This window comes from Mustela nigripes, chromosome 5, assembly GCF_022355385.1.
Source record: "Mustela nigripes isolate SB6536 chromosome 5, MUSNIG.SB6536, whole genome shotgun sequence".
NCBI lineage: Eukaryota > Metazoa > Chordata > Mammalia > Carnivora > Mustelidae > Mustela > Mustela nigripes.
This window is the reverse complement of record NC_081561.1, coordinates 22,981,217-22,999,757: the sequence shown is the minus strand read 5'-3', so window position 1 is coordinate 22,999,757 and position 18,541 is coordinate 22,981,217. Positions and strand designations below refer to the sequence as shown.

The window sequence follows — 18,541 nt, the reverse complement described above, 5'->3', positions numbered from 1 at the left end:
CCTTTATTGTAACACAAGATGTGCGAAGAGAGCTAGACCAAATAATTTTGGTGGGCACGTGGGTAGACAGGCACATTGCTGGAGTCTGGATTCTAATCCACATGCAGCCTTCTACTGGCTCTGAAATCTAGGATCAGTAACTTCTGTGAGCATGTTCTTTGTTGAGTAAATGATATGTAAGGTTGTCGGAACATTGAAAATGAAAAAAAAAATGCATCATGTATCAATTCATTACATATATAGACTGCTTTTTTTAAAGAGGTGTTGTGGTGGAAAGAAGTACTTGGAAGGCGGATCTGGGGATAGCTTCCATTTACTAGCATTCTTTGCCATAAGTCAGATGTGAAATAGTAATGTTGTATCTTTGCTTTCTTCAAGTCCTTTACTCCAGGTTATGCTTCAGTTTTTTCTTTGCTACCTGTTTCATACTGTTTCGTTCACTTCTACCCTGACCACATTTGTTGTCTTTTCTGTAAATAAACATCACTTCACGCCTCTTTTTGGATCAGTCTCTGTGAAATGCCTTTAAACCTTTCTTTCCATTAGCAAGTTGTCCATGGTTGACTTTCAGGACCTTAAATTTTTTATTTAGAATAAATTCTCTAAACATATACTTAGTTTATAATGTTTATTCTTTCTGTATTTTATATGGCAAGGTTTTGTCTTCCTGACCAGATTGAGATCCCTGTGGGAACAGACCATAATTTATTTCCTTATTCTATATGCTTTGTTACTGTGTTCTTAAGTGCTTAATATAATTGTGGGAGATTGATTTATGTGACAGTTGATCACTTATGTTAAAGCCTTATTAAGATTAAAATTATTCCCCTTTCAGACTCCAAAAAACAAAGCTACAATCTTCAAGTTATGCAGCATCTGCCTCTACCTGCCACAGGAACAGCTTACCCACTGGGCAGTTGGCACCATAGAGGACCACCTCCATCCTTATATGCCAGAATAGAGTGCTGACCAGCAAAATGGACAAGATCACAGAGTGCAGCAGCATTTTTTTTTCTTGTTTTCTTACACTTTATTCTTTCAGAGTTTAAAGAAAATGGACTCATGCACAGAATACTATGCATTTTGAAACTTGTTCATCCTGGATTTTTTTTTTAATTTTTTTTTTTAATTGTGTCTCAGAACTTAAAAAAAAATTAGGTGTCTTCTGCACGGACTGTGTGAAAGAAGATGCTTTGCATATTTGCTGCACTGCATCAGCGTCTTACTAAAATGTGAAATGAAAGGACTCTTGTACACTGAAATGCTTAAAATGTATCTGAAAGCACAAGGTGATACTCATTTTTGATGGTCTTTCCATTTGTGCTGGTTTTTGCCTCTTTGACATCTGTCCTCAGTATTTAGAAGGTGAGAGGTGATGGTAAAAGGTATAAATAACATTTGAAAAAACTTAGCTTTGCTGTAATCACCGTCGTTCCAGAGCACTGTCAGATTCATTCTAATGACCAGAAGTGGTTGTTTAAAAAAAATACGTATAGATACACAACCACGGGAAAGAAATCTTTAAAAAAAAAAAAAAAAAGCAAGCATCTCATTGTAGGCATTCTTGCCTCATGTTTTACTGGGCCATGTTTGTTTCCTGGTACTCATAAATGTATGTATTTTATTTCCAGATCTCTTTCCCCAAGTTACTGTTATAAGAGTATTCTGCTGAATGTGGATACAGTTTATGCTCATTGAGGCAGATCTGGAGTCTGAAGTAGCTAAAGCAGCTATGAAAGTGAGAAACACACTCATAGCTGCAGACACCGTGATAGGTAGAGGACTTTTTTTGTTTTTTTGTTTTGTTTTGTTTTAAAGAGGAGATTTTTTATTACAAAGAAAATCCAGTGAATTGTGCAGAAATACTGGTTTCTACACCATCCTAAAGGAAAACTTATGAGGGTTTTTGGAGTAGAAAAAAGTTACTAAAGTTGGGATCTTAAATTGTTTAAAAACCATTGAGTGTCAAAGCTCTAAAAGCAGAACTCATATTGTGCAATGAACATAAGGAAAGACTACTGTATAGTTTTTTTTGGTTTTTTTCTTTTTAATGAAGAAAAGCTTTGCTTAAGGGTTGCATACTTTTATGGAGTAAATCTGAATGATCCTACTCCTTTGGAGTAAAACTTAGTGCTTACTGGTTTCCAATTGTATTTAGCTTCTGGTTGGAATTTGAAAAAATGAAAACCTAAATAAAATAGGTGAAAGTTCCCTGACTATTCAGGTGAATACACAAAACTTGAAGTGGTAACTTTTTTTTCCCCAAGTCAATGGGTAGGTGTTACTGATGACCTTGGGGGTTATTTTAGAGTCCACAGCTAAATGGCAAATTCAGAAGGACAGAAATGGCAGGTGGGTTTGTAATTTCAGGACTAAGAATCAAAGACATTTTGTCAGCTTTAACAGTTAGCGGGTTGGCCTTGTTCCTTGCCTCACTGAAGAGAAAATTAAATTTTAAAGTAGGCTCTACACCCAACGTGGGGCTCGAACTCATGACCCCAAAGTCAAGAATCACAGGCTTCACTGAGCCAGCTAGGAGCCCTAGAAAAAAATATTCTTTATTTCAAAGGACTCACGTGTTTTCTCCTCAATTGAAAATTAGAATCTGTTTGAAGCAGTGTCTCTGAATGTTTATTATGGGCAGGTCCTGTTCAAAGCTCTGTTCTTAACAACCGTATGTGGAAAGAGCCACAGATGTTTAGTAACTTGCCCAAGCTCACATCCAGGGTTGGGAAGGATTTAGGACCAGGCTGGCTGGCTCTGCAGAATGCAGGCTTTTAACTGTTCTACTGTATTGTCTTATACATGTTACAAGTCAGGCACTTAAGCAGCCCTTGGTTTTTAAGTTTTTTAGAATAAATTTAGAAAAGATGTAATCGAAAGCTCCTGTATAACCTTTACCCAAGTCTTAGCCACATTTTTTTCCCCACTGTTTTTCTACATATATTTATACATCGCTTCTGAATCATTTGAGAATTTGGTACATCATGCATACATCTTTACTCCTTACCCTCTAGTACTTAGCATATGTCCCAAGTGCAAGGATATTCTTGCATAACCACAATAAAGTTACCAAATTCAGGAGTTTAATTCTGATAAACCTTTATCTGTTGTCCATTTTCCAGTTCTGTTAATCGTCCTAATACCTCAGGTCGTATCATTCACTATGGGACCCTTGCTGTTGTCAAATCTCTAGCTTCTGTTTGTTTAATGACCTTGACATTTTTGAAGAGTAGGCTAATGTTTAAAAATAGAAAGTGTTCCTCATTTTGCATTTGAATGTTTCTTCAGAGTTAAATTTGGGATTACACAATCTGGCCAATACCCAATTCAAGTGACCTCACTCCCTTCTCCAGTTAATAACCAGAAATGCACTGTCACTTTGCTCTTGGTTGATGTTAATTTTGATTGGTCAAGGTCGTGTACTGTTTCTGCATTGTATTGTTACTATTTTTCTCCTTGTGACTAGAAGGAATGTAGGCAGCATGGACATGCCCTGCTCTTTTTCAGAGCACCACTGATGATTTTTGATTTTTGCTTAACCAGTCTTTACCGTGATAGCTGCAAAATCGTAATTATCTACCTCTCCCCTCCACACTGAGCAGCATTCTGTCATAAGGAGGAGCTCTCCTGTCTCTGCCACATATTATCTCCCTAAATGATACTTCCTTTGGTTACAATTACAAATTACAAAAAAATTTTTTTCCTTCAATGCTCCGTTTGTTTTCTTGAACACATGCTTACTTTCAAGCACAAGACACCTTAAGGTCAATTTCCCTATCTCATCCTTGCAGTCCTGAAATCAGCCATTTTCTCCAAGCCGCCCAGGTTCCTTTTAGAGGGAAATACTAGAACTTAAGAACTGGGTGCCCACGTTGTGTGCTCACTGCTCCTGGGAAGTCTCCTCTGTCCTTTGAGCAGACAGCAGACAAAGGATAAGTCAGCCTTTAACTGTGGATAGTGTTTCCAAATTCAAGTTGCTTCCTATATTTCTACTGGGCTTTAGTTTTAAAGTAATCTCATCTCAAAATGGCTTTGCTGTCTTCTTTGCTTTACCTAAGTTTTCAGAAACCCTTTCAGCTAAGAATTTTTTTTGTCCAAGTATCATCTATATAAGATTACAAATAAACCAAAGAGGTTTAAAATGAAAAATAGAGACCGTCCCGTCCTATGTTCCACTTGGTTCCTATGTCATTTTCCCCAAAGAAAAGAACTATTTCTGGTTGTGCTAGTTTATTTTGAAAGTTACATTTGTTACAAGTCAGCTTTACACTTGGTCTTCATTGTTTGGTGTCTTTGAGGTCAGCCTGCAGGCCTTGGTTTCCCAGGTGTTTGGTGTGTCTGCCTTGTGCCACTAGTTTCCCCGTGGTCTTGTTCATCAGCTCCACAGAGGCAAATGCAAGTGTTTTGCCTTGCTTCAGAACATGCGCTGTTATCACGATGTCTTCTCCTATTTTAGCAGGCGACATGTATCTTGAAGGGAAACAAATTTAAATATAGTTAACAGCAAATAATTTTACTTTTTGAATGTTAAAAAAATTTTAACAGCAATTTTTTATGAGGGGAAATTGTGTGCATCTCTTACACAGCCTTCTTACGTGTTATTTTCCTCTACCAAGTAGTTTAGGAATAGTATCGTAAGCTTTCTGTTCTATCAAATGTGGATGGCTGGTCCTGACCAAATTCATCTTCCCCATTCTATAGCCACACAAGTTTTCTTCCATAAATAGGGAAGGCCCCCCCCCCCGCGGCCAAGTTTCCCATCTCATATTTATTTGGGGCTGGTGAAAGCCAGCTTTTATTTAGTCTACTTAACTTCCCCAGGTGAAGTATTGCCTGGGCCCTGTACTGTAGGTTCCCCCTTACCTGTGGTCCAGAAGGAAGTAGATGGTCCTCCTGATCTATTTTCACAAGGTCATCAGTAACCTAACACTGCACCCCTGCCTGTCTCTCTCCTCACTTCATCACGTGGGCATTGCATGTCCCGTCCTCACTAGAAGGCTGTGCACAGTGCAAGGGAGTTTGAGAGACCGCACTCATACAGCACCACAGTATATAACACTTGTTCTATTTTATTATCGTTTATCTGTGCCTGGCTTATAAACTTGATCATAGGTATGTGTGTATAGGGAAGAACATATATATGTATATGTTTTGTATATATATTATATAAATATATATAATAGGTTTGGTACTATCTGTGGTTTTGGGCATCCCGGGGGGTCTTGGAATGTAGCCCTGTGGGTAAGAAGGGGACTATTTTATCTCGTCATAACAGTATTTGGGATTCACTCAACTGTACTGGAGTAAATTCTGCACTTTACTGCACTCAAAAACGATTGAATGTAAGAACTATGAGAATTGATAGAGGCCCTTAAACCCTGGTGATGAGCTGCATGTATTATTTAAGAGACACTTGACTACCTACCTTAATCGTAAGTTGTCATTTATTTTGGAAATATCAAGAGTAAATCTCTGAGACTGTTTCCCCATTCAAATGAGCCCATTTTTGAAGCTCAGGCACTTCTTGACTGTGACCCGTATCTGACCACACGTGCGTGGAAACTGTGTGTGACTTACTACAAATTCTTCAGGCTCGCGAGAGCAGCAGTAGATCTCAGAAGATCATGAGGTGCCGCGCTCAGCTGGAAGACCTCTGCTCTCAACAGAGGCTCCTGAGGCAAAGTGGAGTCGGCAGCGGGCCTCGCCCCTCACCACCACGGGGACTAAGGTAAGGACTGCAGACCGAGCTCACTCACAATAAGCAGAACCTTTGAGGATCTTAGTTTCAAGAGCATTTCCCTTGCCCTGTGATCTGCTTGTTGCACCTCCATTTATTCCTATGGTAAAGAAGGGCTGAATTTTCTTATGGTCACCTGATGAAAGGCTGAGACTGTATAAAACTCTCATAACTGACGTAATTTCCGTTGCCCTCATGTTGTGTAATACTGGCTTTCCCACCATGATCCCTGCCCTTCCCCCCAACAAAAGTCATTGTTCCGCTGTGTCCTTGGAAAAAGCAGTTGTCGTGAAAGTGAACCCCTGGGCCTGTGCCCTCTATTGATGGGAGCAGCAGTGGTACTAGTTAATGCTCAAAATGAGTTTTATTACACTTGAAAACAGGTGACCCCTGCAGGTATTTTCAGGGTGGTGAGTGACAGCCTGGCCTCTGGGGGCCTGCTTCCCGATCTCCTAGTTCATGTCTGCAGAGCGTGTTGGCGGTTGCAAGGAGAGACACAGGATTGCAAAACTGGACATTTGTGTTCGCTTTGTTACAAGGCAATGGCAATGTAGACTTGATGAAAGTTTATCCAGCTTCCCTTTGAATTTTATTCAGGCTTTTTTCTAGGCACTCAGTACAACCCTCATGACGCCTGTACGAGTGGCAGTTGCAAGGCAGTTGTGGACCACATCTGGGCCGTGAGTCTGTGATGCCCCACCCCCACCCTGCCCCTCCGGTGTACAGAATAGGAGCTGAGTGTTTGCTGTTTGGAATGTTTAGGTCATGGCCCCTTTATTCCTGATGCGGCACTTAGCTCCTCTAGTCCTAGATTCTATGGCTGTAGGATCTTTCAGGGCACCTCTATAGCTATACTTCAGGATGACCAGCTCAGGGCATATCCAATTTTATTTATGTTATAAAGGTATTTAGTCTCAGTTGTTTGAAGTGCGTTTTCACATTTAAAAAAGTCACTTGTAGTACCGTCTGGATACGTACGTTATGTTCATATCCACGCTGACTCCCGGCGCTCCCCTTTCAGTGCACAGCAGAGCTATTGTGGATATGTTGTCCACTAAGGTGGCTGTCATACCACCGTGCAGAGTGCCTAATCTGTTGGTGTGGGCGTCTTCTACTTTCATTTCACAAATCACTTTCCCAGGGACAGCAGAGACAAGAGTCACCTAAATGTAAAAAAAAATTTTTTTCAACATTCTTTGGTATTAAGAAACCCAAACAGCCCATCAAGAATTATCACTGGAGGGGCACCTGGGTGGCTCAGTGGGTTGGAGCCTCTGCCTTCGGCTCAGGTCATGATCTCACGGTCCTGGAATGGAGTCCCGTGTCGGGCTCTCTGCTTAGCGGGAAGCCTGTTTCCTTCTCTCTCTCTGCCTGCCTCTCTGCCTACTTCTCATCTCTCTGTCAAATAAATGAGTGGAATCTTAAAAAAAAAAAAAAAAAAAGAATTATCACTGGATTAAATGGAGTCACTCCAGGGGCGCCTGGCACGTCTCTTGATCTCTTGGGGTTGTAAGTTCAAGCCCCATGCTGGGTGTAGAAACTGCTTAAAAATAAAATCTTAAATCATCCCCAAAAAGTTAACTAGAGGGACGCCTGGGTGGCTCAGTTGGTTAAGCGGCTGCCTTCGGCTCAGGTCATGATCCCAGCGTCCTGGGATCTAGTCCCACATCGGGCTCCTTGCTCGGCAGGGAGCCTGCTTCTCCCTCTGCCTCTAGCCTGCCACTCTGTCTGCTTGTGCTTGCGCTCTGTATCTCTCTCTCTCTCTGTAACAAAAAAAAAAAAAGTTAACTAGAAAAATTCAAGTAAGTTACAGATATTAGAAATAGCAAGTAAGTTACAAATGATAGACATTAACCCCTACAGAAATTGTTCTTAAAGAAAAAGGAATACTGGGATGCCTGGGTGGCTCAGTCGTTCAGCATCTGCCTTTAGCTCAGGTCATGATCACAGGGTCCTGGGACCGAGCCCACTCTCCTGCTGTGTTCCCTCTCTCACTGTATTTCTCTCTGTCAAATAAATAAAATCTAAAAAAAAAAAAAAGACAAGAAAAAGGAATATTTAGGGAAAGAGTAGTTCTGGTTAATCTCCACTCTGCAGAAATTTTGGACCCACAAAGCTGGCGGGTCTATTAACCCATGACAGGTTTAACTTGGATGTTCCCTAGTTGTTGGAGAGAGTAATTTTTATGATTTTGTAATGAATGGTTTTAACAATTTAAAAAACAGACGAAGAAATTCAGTAATTCAGTGAGTTACTAGAATCAACAAACTTAAACCATAAACCCATTTTTTAATATAAGCTCAACAATAGAATCCGACAGAGGTGAACTGCAACTTTCAAGGTCCTGCCCGTTTATAGTATTGTAAGGAAAAAGAATTATATGAGTGTTTGGAGCATTAAATGGTTCGAGTCTACCTAACTGCTACCTTAGCATCTTCCTACGCTAGGTGCTGAGCCAGGCCCTAACGTGCGCTACACAATAAGGAAGGGATAATTTCCGTCTCGTAAGTAACTTAAATTCAGAGTGGTTTGTTGTCAGGGTCACCTATGGTGTGGCAGAACTGACGGAGCTCTAGGTCTGTCTTCGAGTCTCCCTCAGCAGTAACCGTGAAGTGTCTGGATATGCAGTGTTCTCTAGGCTCCTACCAGGAAGACACCTGAGAATTTCACAAGCCACAACTTCAGCGGTTTTGCTGCGGTTTATCCCCGAGAAGTAAAATGGAACAGAGCCAAACAATATAAATCATCCTGAACAATTTTATGTCCTGTTTTGCTTAATGTACATCAGTGCCAAGTAAATATTAGAACAGGATCAAGTGTATTCATACAATGAATGATCTAACCACAAGATGTCCTCATAAACTAATGGACTTATCAAGCAGGACCAAGGTGTAAGCTCCCCATACTTGGGCACTGAGTACGACAAACGCTGGCCATGTGAAGAATGAAATCCAATCCCTGCTCGTCAGGGCTTCACAACCTGAAGGGAGAGGCGAGCACACGGAGCAGGGACTTCCTAGAAACAGAACAGATCCAAGTCACTAGAAGGGTATCTAACGGAAGTATGTCTTCAGAGAACAGACATTAGGAAGGGCTTCTTGGGGATCGGCAACCAAATCGTGATGGACTGAGTAAGCCAAGTGAAAATGGGGAAGGCAGCCAGGCAGGGCAGGGGAGAGAACGAAATCGAGCCTCACAGACACCAGAGGCAGTTTGGTGCCATGTAAGCGTGGGGTGTGTTTAGTAGAGGTTAGTTGTTCAAGTCCCGTTGGATTCTCTGACTTCAGCTGGGATGGGTGACAGGAGGAAATACAAACGTTGACTTTCCACTGCAGAATACAGTTTTTGTTTTGTTTTGTTTTAAAGATTTTATTTATTTGACACAGAAAGAGAGATCACAAGTAGGCAGAGAGGCAGGCAGAGAGAGAGAGAGAGGGAAGCAGGCTCCCTGCCAAGCAGAGAGCCTGATGCGGGACTCGATCCCAGGACCCTGAGATCATGACCTGAGCCAAAGGCAGAGGCCTTAACCCACTGAGCCACCCAGGCGTCCCCAGAATAGTTTTTAATTCTTTTTCTTTCTCCCAACTTGAAAGGTCAAAGGACACACAAGTATACAAGAGTGGTTTAAAATATACATTGGAAGAGAGAGTGTTTTGACAGTCAGCCTGACATGGCAAGAGAAATGCTTTTATGTGTGGCCATTTCTCATCTCCCTAGATGAAGGGATTCAGCCAGTGGGAGCTAACAAAGGAATGTCCCAGTCATCTGCCCAAAGCTAGTAAGTGATCTTGTTGGGGAAGAAGCCAATGGAGAGCTGACCTCTGTTTGATGAAAAAAAAAAAAAATTAAAAAAAAAAAACTCCGTTTCCATTAAGATACAGGCTGTAGGGGACACAGTTGTTTACAGGTCATTAACTATGGCCGACTTGGAGTTAGGGATGGCACTCAGCCGCCCCAGGTGTGTGGTCTCCATCCTCACATCTCAGACGTGGACACTTGGATCCTCCTTCAACTCCGACATCTCCGGTTGAACCCTGTGCAAATCACCTCCCTTCACACCTCGCCTGGACTGCTGCAGACAACTAGGTCCTGCTCCATTCGGTCTTGTGGGAGGATGTCCGGAAAGCCTTTTGTGATGCAGTGGTTCAGGAATATATTTGCTGTGGCCCCAATGATACAGAGAATTAACTGCCCAGATACTTGCATTCCCGGGATCCCATGGGTCGGGCAGCTGCAGGAGGCTGGCAAGAACCTTTATGGCTCAGCCCAGTCTGACGCATGGGCTCTGTGGTTTATCACAGAAATTAGATATGTGCACAGACAACCATCCATCCCTTTTCTAGATGGCTTGCAGTGAACTGTGTCTTTCGCGTTCCTCGTGCAGTCAGGGGAGTCTGTGTGACTCGTGCGGCACGCCGCCCTCCTCTCCTCGCCCAAACACCTAAATTCCATCACACGGAACGTACTTGAGGTGAGTCTCCCCCTTCCTCCCCTACCTTTTCAGTAAAGACGGAAGGGATGCCCAGAACCGACAGCAGTGAAGGAGATGGTCCCTAGTAGGAGGTCTGAATGCGCCTGGCACAGAGTCAGTGCTCAAATGTTTGCTCCGTGAGGGACTACGGTCCAACCGGAAGGGCACTGCAGGAGCAGTCCGTGACAAAATGCACGACACGGGGCGGTACCGGCACCTGACTGACCGGGCCGCAGGGAGGAGTCTCTTCTCGGAAGAGCCACCCTGCTGGGCCCCTGGCGGGAGGCACTGACACACGCTTCTGAGCCTCTACTATGGACTTGCCCCCAAGTAGGGAAATCAACAGACGCTCTTGCAGGATCCGCAATAGGCCCCACAGCAAACAGCGTACACAGTGGAGCCGAGAAAGACAGCGAGCGATGCCGGGGACAGAGGTGGTGGAAGAGCCAAACTAAGATGTCCAAGTCCTCAGGAAGGTAACAAGCCAGCAGAGCTTGTAAGAGAAGGCCAGAAATAAGAGACGTTAGCAAACGACTGCCACGAGAGGCACAACGAAGCCCAAGGAAGAGCGAAGGGGGCTTGAACGAAACAGTGAATGGAATTCAGCCGGCGGAAGTAACATCAGTTCCCTGGAGTGGTGGGGACAGTGACCGATGGGCTAGGAAGGAACATGAACCACCACTAGTTTTTCACAACGGCTGGTAAATGGCAGGTTTTACTGAATCATTCTAAAATATCTATAAATACGGACACTATGAAGACCTCACATTAGTAAGCTTTCTGCCCTACATGTGTGCTCTGCTGCCTTGAGCCTGGAAAAGGGGCTAATGGAGAAGGACCATCCCTATCCCATAGACATTGAGGACCGGGGCAATGTCTGTTCCCATTTCCTGATCTCCTCGCCAGCGCGGGGGGACATACAAACTCCGTAGAATTGTTGCAGGTGATCTAGTTTGGAATCTAGCATTTGAAATATGGAGCCATTTGCAGGAAGGGACGGTGCCTTGCAGGTAAGTAAATATGGTGAGTCAAGGCCCAGCACACAGCTTTGTTGTCCTAGGACAGTGCCATGAATCAAACAGCAACAAAGAAGTTTTAAGTAACCTCTCTTCACTGAGGAACAGCATTCCAGAAATTCCTGCAAGTCCTAGCCCGGTTGAGTAAATGTTATACTGCCTTTATTTTTTTATAGTGTTCTGTGCTGAATTTTAAAAATATATATATTTAACTTCTATCAAAGCTCTCAGTCACTTTCTGAGATCTTCAGAAAACAGAGGACTTGAATAAAAGGGCTTCTTAGACAAGTGGCAGAACATTTCAGCAGCAGCCATTTCCAAGTGTGCACGGAGTCCTAAACCCTGACTATCTTCCATGGTGGAAGAAATGTAAATTCACCATTTCTTTCAACTGGGCCTCCATTCACCACTGCTAAAAGTATTAATGTTCCAGAATATTTACAGTTGCTCTGAACTGATGCCAAATCCCTTTCCCCTATAGTATCAGCAACTTCTGACTTGAGTCCATAATTTCACCAATTATATCTTGACTCCTTAAATCTTAGCATCTAAACCGCCATGTTCCTTCTCTTCATTAGATTTTTAATGACAACAATCATTCATTTTATATGAATTCATTATAATAAACAGTGTAGGGTTGCATTCCCTACCTAGCACTCCTTCACTACTCTGTGTCATTCACTGGCATTCTCCAGTGAATGACATGTATAAATATTCAAATATTTATACATATATAGGGTTTCCCCCTTTTCTTTTTATAAAATTACAAAAACGGGATCACATTACATATTACTTTGCAGCTTCCGTTTTTTTCTTCCTAGTAAATCACAACCATGCCTGTAGTTCCAGTCCCAGAACTCTCTCAATGGCTTTGTGCTCTGCCCTACTATTGAATATATTAGATTTATTAAACTCTTGCTTGACATGTGTGTTCTTGCCATATTTTTTACCATTACAAAGTTACTTTTATTTGTAGAAGATCAATCACCAGAATTAGATAGCTGGGGAAAAGGTATGTAAATTTTTAACAAATCTGCCAGATTCCTTTTCAAAAGCAGTAAGAGTGCTTCATTCCCTAATTCCTCATCAATAATGTATATTATTACTCTGAGTTACTCTTTTTACAATGTGATAGGCAAAATAATGTTATCTCACAGTTTAAATGTGTATTAACCAGATTACGAGCCAGGAAGCATGCTTAGTGCCTGACTTTCATGCTTATTGTCTGACACTACATCTCTTGTGTAAACAGCCGGCTGATACACTTTGGCCCACTTACCAAACTTTTTATAGCTCTTCTTACCATATCTGATTTTTAGCTCCTATTCATAGAGAAATCCTTTTCCAGATAATTCTATTTTGACTTTTATTGGGTTTTTCTTTTCCATGAAGAGTTCGTATTAGTAAAGTGCAGAGTGCCTGACACACGGTACATGCTATGAAAATTTCAAGATAAAAATTTCCAATTTTATAAGGTCATCCACATCATTTTGTGACATGCTTCTATGATAATACGTCATTTTTTAAACTGTGACTCCTTTACATGGAGCTACGAGTGATTTCTTTTACCAGTTCCTCTGTAGCTGAACATTTAAGTTATTTCACATGTCTGATATCACGAATAATGTTACAACCAGTATTTTTGTATTTAAGTCTTTGAACAAAGCTTGCTTTATTATTTTCTTGTGCATTTCTTAGACCTAGATGATTTTAATGGCCAATAATGAATTTGGAAATAATCTGTTGTTCTGTCATTGTTGACAAATTTTCTAAATAATAGAAATAATTGTGCTTTTGTGGTCAGTTCAAAGCCTCATGGTTCTTCTAGTAAGTATAAGGTTGGTTTGGTTGTTTGTTTTAAAGATTTTATTTCACAGAGAGAAAGCAAGACGGGGAGGAGTACAAGCAGGGGAAGGGGCAGAGAGAGAGAGAGAAGCAGGCTCCCTGATGAGTAGGGAGCCCGATGCAGGACTCGATCCCAGGACCCCAGGATCAGGACCTGAGCCAAAGGCAGTCGTTTGGCCAACTGAGCCACCCAGGCGCCCAGTATAAGGTTTGTTCTTACCTTCTTACCCATTCCTGTAGTCTCTGAGATTCTAAACCTTAATGAAGGTTTAACTAAAATTAAATCCTAAACCTTAATGCTTCTCTCTAGTCTGTGTTCTTCCTCTTGGGACATCTCATTTCCTTATACATCATCTCGTTTCTGTAAGGATGACTACGCAATTTTACCTCGCTTCACAACTCCACTCCCTTATTTCTGCGTTGGATTCTACATAGCCTTTCCAGACCCTCGCACGGTGCCTCTCACTTGAGCTTCCCAAGATATGTTCCTCCACATGTGTTACTGTGGGACTTAAACATGATAAAGTGAAGCATGTTTACTTATGGCAGAATTAGTCAATGTTTTAATGTATAAAAAGGCTAGATCATCTCCACTTACGTGAAGTACGTAGAGTACTCAAATTCAGAGAGACAGACAGTACATGGTGTTGCCATGGCTGGAGGAAAAGGGAATGGAGTTACTGTTTCATGAAGACGGAGTTCCAGTTTTGCAAGCCGAAGAGTTCTGGAGGCGGATGGTAGTGACAGTCGCACAACAGTATGAATGCAGTTAATACCGAATCGTATACTTTAACATGGTTAAAACGGCAAATTTAATGTTATGTATATTTTGTCGTAATTTTTGTTTTTAAAAAGAGGGGATACGACATCAATGTTTCCTGAACTTTTTTATTCATGGGACTCTCTTTCTCAGGGAACATCTGATGGCACCATGTTCCCTGGATCCCACTTTCCTTCTCTCCTAGGTAATAAACTCCTCGAAGGCAAGGGACTGTGGCTGGTATTTCATGATCTCACAGTACTTGGTTTGTTGACTGATTTTAAGGCGATCTATTAGTAAGAGCAGGACATCTGACTGTTCTAATATATTAGTGTTTTATAAAAGATAGGTTTTGTGGGTGTTTATAAACACTGAGAAACTGGAGATTTTTTGTTTTGTTTTTTTTTTGTTTTACAAAGGACAGCCTTAAAATAATAAAGATGTTCTAAGTTAAGATCTTGTGCATTAATTTGACACCCGAAGCAGGACTGAGTGCAGAGTGCCTTCTTCAACAGATCGGTTTTGGAGGAATAGAAAGTCATCATCATTTAGCAGATTTTATATGCTGGTTCTAAACATCTGTCCAAGACCCAAAGCTCCATGGGAATATTATGAACATTTCAAGTGTTATCTTAATTCATTGACTTAAAAAAAATTTTTTTTTTAAATGGGGCACCTGTGTGGCTCAGTCAGCTGAGTGTCTGACTCCTGGTTTTGGTTCAGGTTGTGATCTCAGGGTTGTGGGATCGTGTCCCAGGTTGGGCTCCATGTCTCAGTGTGGAGTCTGCTTAGACTCTCTCCTCTCCCTCTGCCCCTCCCTGCTCCTCAAAAGACAAAAACAAAACAGAACAAAAAGACCTTCAAAAGAATCAGAGGTTAGCACTCAGGACAGAATTGTCTTTTGTATATAATCAAGAAAAAAACAGCACCTCTCTTTTGGCGAGCTGGTTGTCTCTACTGGGGTAGTTAGTAAGGCCACTGTAGGCCTGGATAATGGGGCAGACTTAAAGTGATAGTACTGCACAGCTCACTTGCTTCTTACACTCAGTAATAAGAAGAGGGTCACCTAGGTGGCCCAGTCCGTGGAGTGTCTGACTTTTGATCTCAGCCCAGCTCTTGACCTCAAGGTCATGAATTCAGGCCCTACACTAGCCATGGAGCCTACTTAAAAAGAAAAAGGAGAAACATTATTGCTTCTGACTTTTGCAAAGTAGTGATAAGAGCACAGGTGTGTCTGAAAAAGATCATGTATACCCTTATTCCAATTTAGTTTTAACAACATGCTTGCATTAAATGCTTAAAAATAAACATTCTTATCTTGAAAAATCTCTAGTTTCCCATTTAAATAACCAAAGGGACAACTATTTGACATAAAATAATTTCATCAATCAAGGACCGGTGAGGCAACAAACAACACGCTAGTTATTTTAACAGAGAATATAAGTAATTGTTAGAGATTTAGAAAAAAACTCATTTTATCCCATACCAAGACGAAGGGGATAAGAGGAAGTTCCATGATCTGAACAGCCGAAGTTCAGCACAAAGACATGGTTTATACTATGCTATTTATTTAGTTTTAACCCAGGACAGAGAGAATGATTAAAAAGGTTTTTCAATGTCAGCACTGTTGACATGTGCACTGGGTGGCTCATTATTGTGGGGAATCGGGGGCAAGGAGCCTGCGCACGGGAGGACAGTATCTGTGGCCTCACCTAGTAGATGCCCCCCATAGTGCCCTTTCCATCACACTCCAGTCGTCCGCAAACAGATGTCCCACAGGGAACAAAATTACCCCTAGTTGAGAAACACTGGTTTAGGTCATGTTACATTTAAGTTTACAATAGTAGGAAAGGAACCAAATTCACAACTAGCTTTATGCATCACCATAAATATATATTCTAGCCCAAGCAACTGTGCCCACACAAGACACAAACACAGATCCTATTATAGATCAAATTAATACAGAACACCTACAGAGGTACTGATCTGTGCAGTTAGTATGGTAGCCACTAGCCTGATGTCAGTATTGAGCACTTGAAACGGCCAGTATGACTGGGATATGCTGTTAAGTTTAAAATTCACACTGGAATTCAAGGTTGAAGTCCCCCAAACAAGATACTCTTGTGTGGGTTACATGCTAAAATAATATAATTTCAAATATAATGAGTTGCTTAAAATGTATTAATAAAATTAATTTTACTTCTTTTTGCCTTTTTTATAGTTATATATATGTGTATATATGTACATATACATATATAAATAAAATGATATGTGTGGCTTGCATATGTAGCTTGTGCTACATCTCTACTGGACACTGCTGGGTCTAGAATCACAGGTACCTCTATTCAATCTTACTACAACTTCTGAGAAACTCTGTACATCAGGTTTAACAGGCATATCCTCTTGGAAGACTTGGACCACCAAAGCCAACTCCGGCATAAGTGAAGTTTATGATTGTTAAAGTGAGACTGTTCAAGGTATGAGATTTTTCTCAGACTACTCAAAGGCAAATCCAACCCGCAGCAAGATTATCAGGGGAGGACACACCCAAAATTTGGTTGTTGGAAGTTGAGTAATGAAAATGGCTATTGATGTTTTTAGGGAATTCAGTCTTCCCCTTAGTTCAATACTTCTTTTGTTGCATGTATCTCTCTCAAAAATTACTGTTAAAAAGTAGCATATCCTTGGATTTTACAGTGTTTGCTATTTGAAAACACTGAATACATTTGAGCATGATTTCCTATGTTTTTCACAAAAGCCCTTGGCTATAATGATTGAATGAAATACTGAAAATGTAGCCCAAATGTTGTTTCCAGGAGGAGGACTTTGGTCCAATGGTCTACATTCTTCTTACAAGTGATAGCAGTTGGTCTGTTTAAACTCCACTTTTAAATTATGTATTTGCAAAGTTCCCAATACTCTTTCCTAATCAGAAGGAAAACAGGCAAGAGCGCCTGGGTGGCTCTGTCGGTTAAGCATCTGACTCTTGATTTCAGGTCAGGTCATGATCCCGGGGCTGTTAGGTCAAATCCCACCTCCAGCTCTGCACTGGGCATGGAACCTGCTAAATTAAGATTCTCTCTCTCTCCTTGAGTCTCTCCCTGACCCACATGCCTCTCTAAAAGGAAAACAGGCATGTATACTTAAAATATTTAGGAAAAAGCCTAGAAGTTCTTTGGCTGTCAAACGTCTTCCCAATCTGACATAACCAAGGGCTTCTGTTATTCGTGTTTATTTATAAATGATTCCTAGGTAAGACGATTTCTACAAAGACCCTGAAAACTAGGAATCTGGGCTAGTCTGTTCATGTGCCAAGGAGACAAGGGCTATCCCTGCCTGACTCCGAAGCACCCCTCTCTTCCCGGAATCTGGCTTTCCCACCTTGCTGCAATTATTTATTTTCTAATCCTCTAGGCTGCAAGTGCATCTTAAGTGTAGACATTGTCTCTTCCTCTTTTCCTCAGAGCACTACCGGCCTCTGTATGTTGAAGGCCAAGCTTTCAAGTCCTTTCCCGCTCTGAAATCAAGAAAATTGTCTCCACAAGTGAGCATCGCTTCAACATTCCCCGACTGACGACGGTTTGACTTAAGATTTCCCCACTTTATAATGGCGTGACAGCGTTACACATTCAGCAGAAACTTCGAATTTTGAATTTCCATCGTTAACCCAAGCTAGTCACACGCAGCACCACGCTGGCCAGGTGCGGGGCAGCTCCCAGCCGGCCCGGACAGCAGGAGGGCTAGCACCTCTGCTTAAAATGATACTGTAACGAGGGGTGCCTGGGTGCCTCCGAAGCTTAAGCCCGGGACTCCTGGTTTCTACTCAGTCATGCCCCCAGATCTCACGGGAGGTCCGGCCCTGCCTGGGCTCCGGGCCGGGCCTGGAGCCCGCGTGAGGTTCTCTCCCTCTCCCTCTCCCCGGCCTCCGCGCTGGCGTTCTCTAGGAAGGAAGGAAATGATTCTAACCCGAAACAGCCACTCCGTTTCCCCCGTTCCCTGCAGTATTCCACAAACTGAAGAGATACTCAACACCTTGGACAGAACGGGCTTTGCGCCCGATGATTCTGCCCAGCCGCAGGCTACGAAGCGATCGGAGCCCACGGGGCAGGCGCGGCTCAGCGACGGGGCTCGGGTTCTCGCACGCGCGGTCCACGCACCGCGTGTCCACCCGGCAGGGGTGACTCGGAAGGAGCCCCAGCCTGAATCGAGGCCGGTCGGAGCCTCGCAGCACACGTTTCCGTGAAGTACACCGGGCGCCCGAGCTCACACACGGGACGCCCGGACAGCCGCCCTCACCGCTATGGAGCGGCGTCCCCGGGCAGTCCGGCGGCATCGAGCCGGAGATACCCCGCGCCGCGCCTTCCCGAGAAGCCGGCGCTCCCACGGCAGTACCTTTTCCAAAACTCTGTCAAACCCGGGGACACGGGCCATCGCCTTCATCACCTCCAGCACGTTCTGGGTCAAGCGGCTCATCGTGGACCGCTCCGGCTCTGGCCAGGACACAGCGCAAGAAGGAAGCTTGGGTGGAGTCGGGGGGACCCCGAAGTCCGCGAACGGGTAAGGACAGGCAAGGCGAACAGCCGCGACCTCTCCGCCCGCGGGGCGCTCGGCGTCTGCCCCCTCTTGTACGCGCCGCCGGCGGCCCAGCGGCTCGCGCTCGCTCTCACGTCCCGCCCCCACCTGCGTTGTGACCGCGCACGCGCCGTGGC

At 42.9% G+C, this 18,541-nt stretch overlaps 2 protein-coding genes across 3 annotated transcripts in view; one reads left to right on the top strand and one right to left on the bottom strand.

The window, feature by feature from the left end:
* The window catches only part of C5H6orf62 (chromosome 5 C6orf62 homolog), a 14,309-nt gene extending 12,098 nt beyond the window's left edge, over positions 1-2,211 (top strand). For both annotated transcript variants that reach the window (XM_059399563.1, XM_059399562.1), the window contains exon 5: positions 836-2,211. In XM_059399563.1, the coding sequence (XP_059255546.1) occupies positions 836-961 (126 nt within the window). In that variant the 3' untranslated portion in view covers positions 962-2,211. The remainder of the gene's footprint in view (positions 1-835) is intronic.
* On the bottom strand, positions 1,309-18,541 carry ACOT13 (acyl-CoA thioesterase 13). Its single transcript, XM_059399564.1, has 3 exons — positions 18,225-18,541; positions 6,719-6,903; positions 1,309-4,473 (listed from the first exon to the last, which is right to left on the bottom strand). Exons 1-3 carry the CDS (start codon positions 18,303-18,305, stop codon positions 4,281-4,283), a joined length of 459 nt encoding a protein of 152 aa, XP_059255547.1. The 5' UTR covers positions 18,306-18,541; the 3' UTR covers positions 1,309-4,280.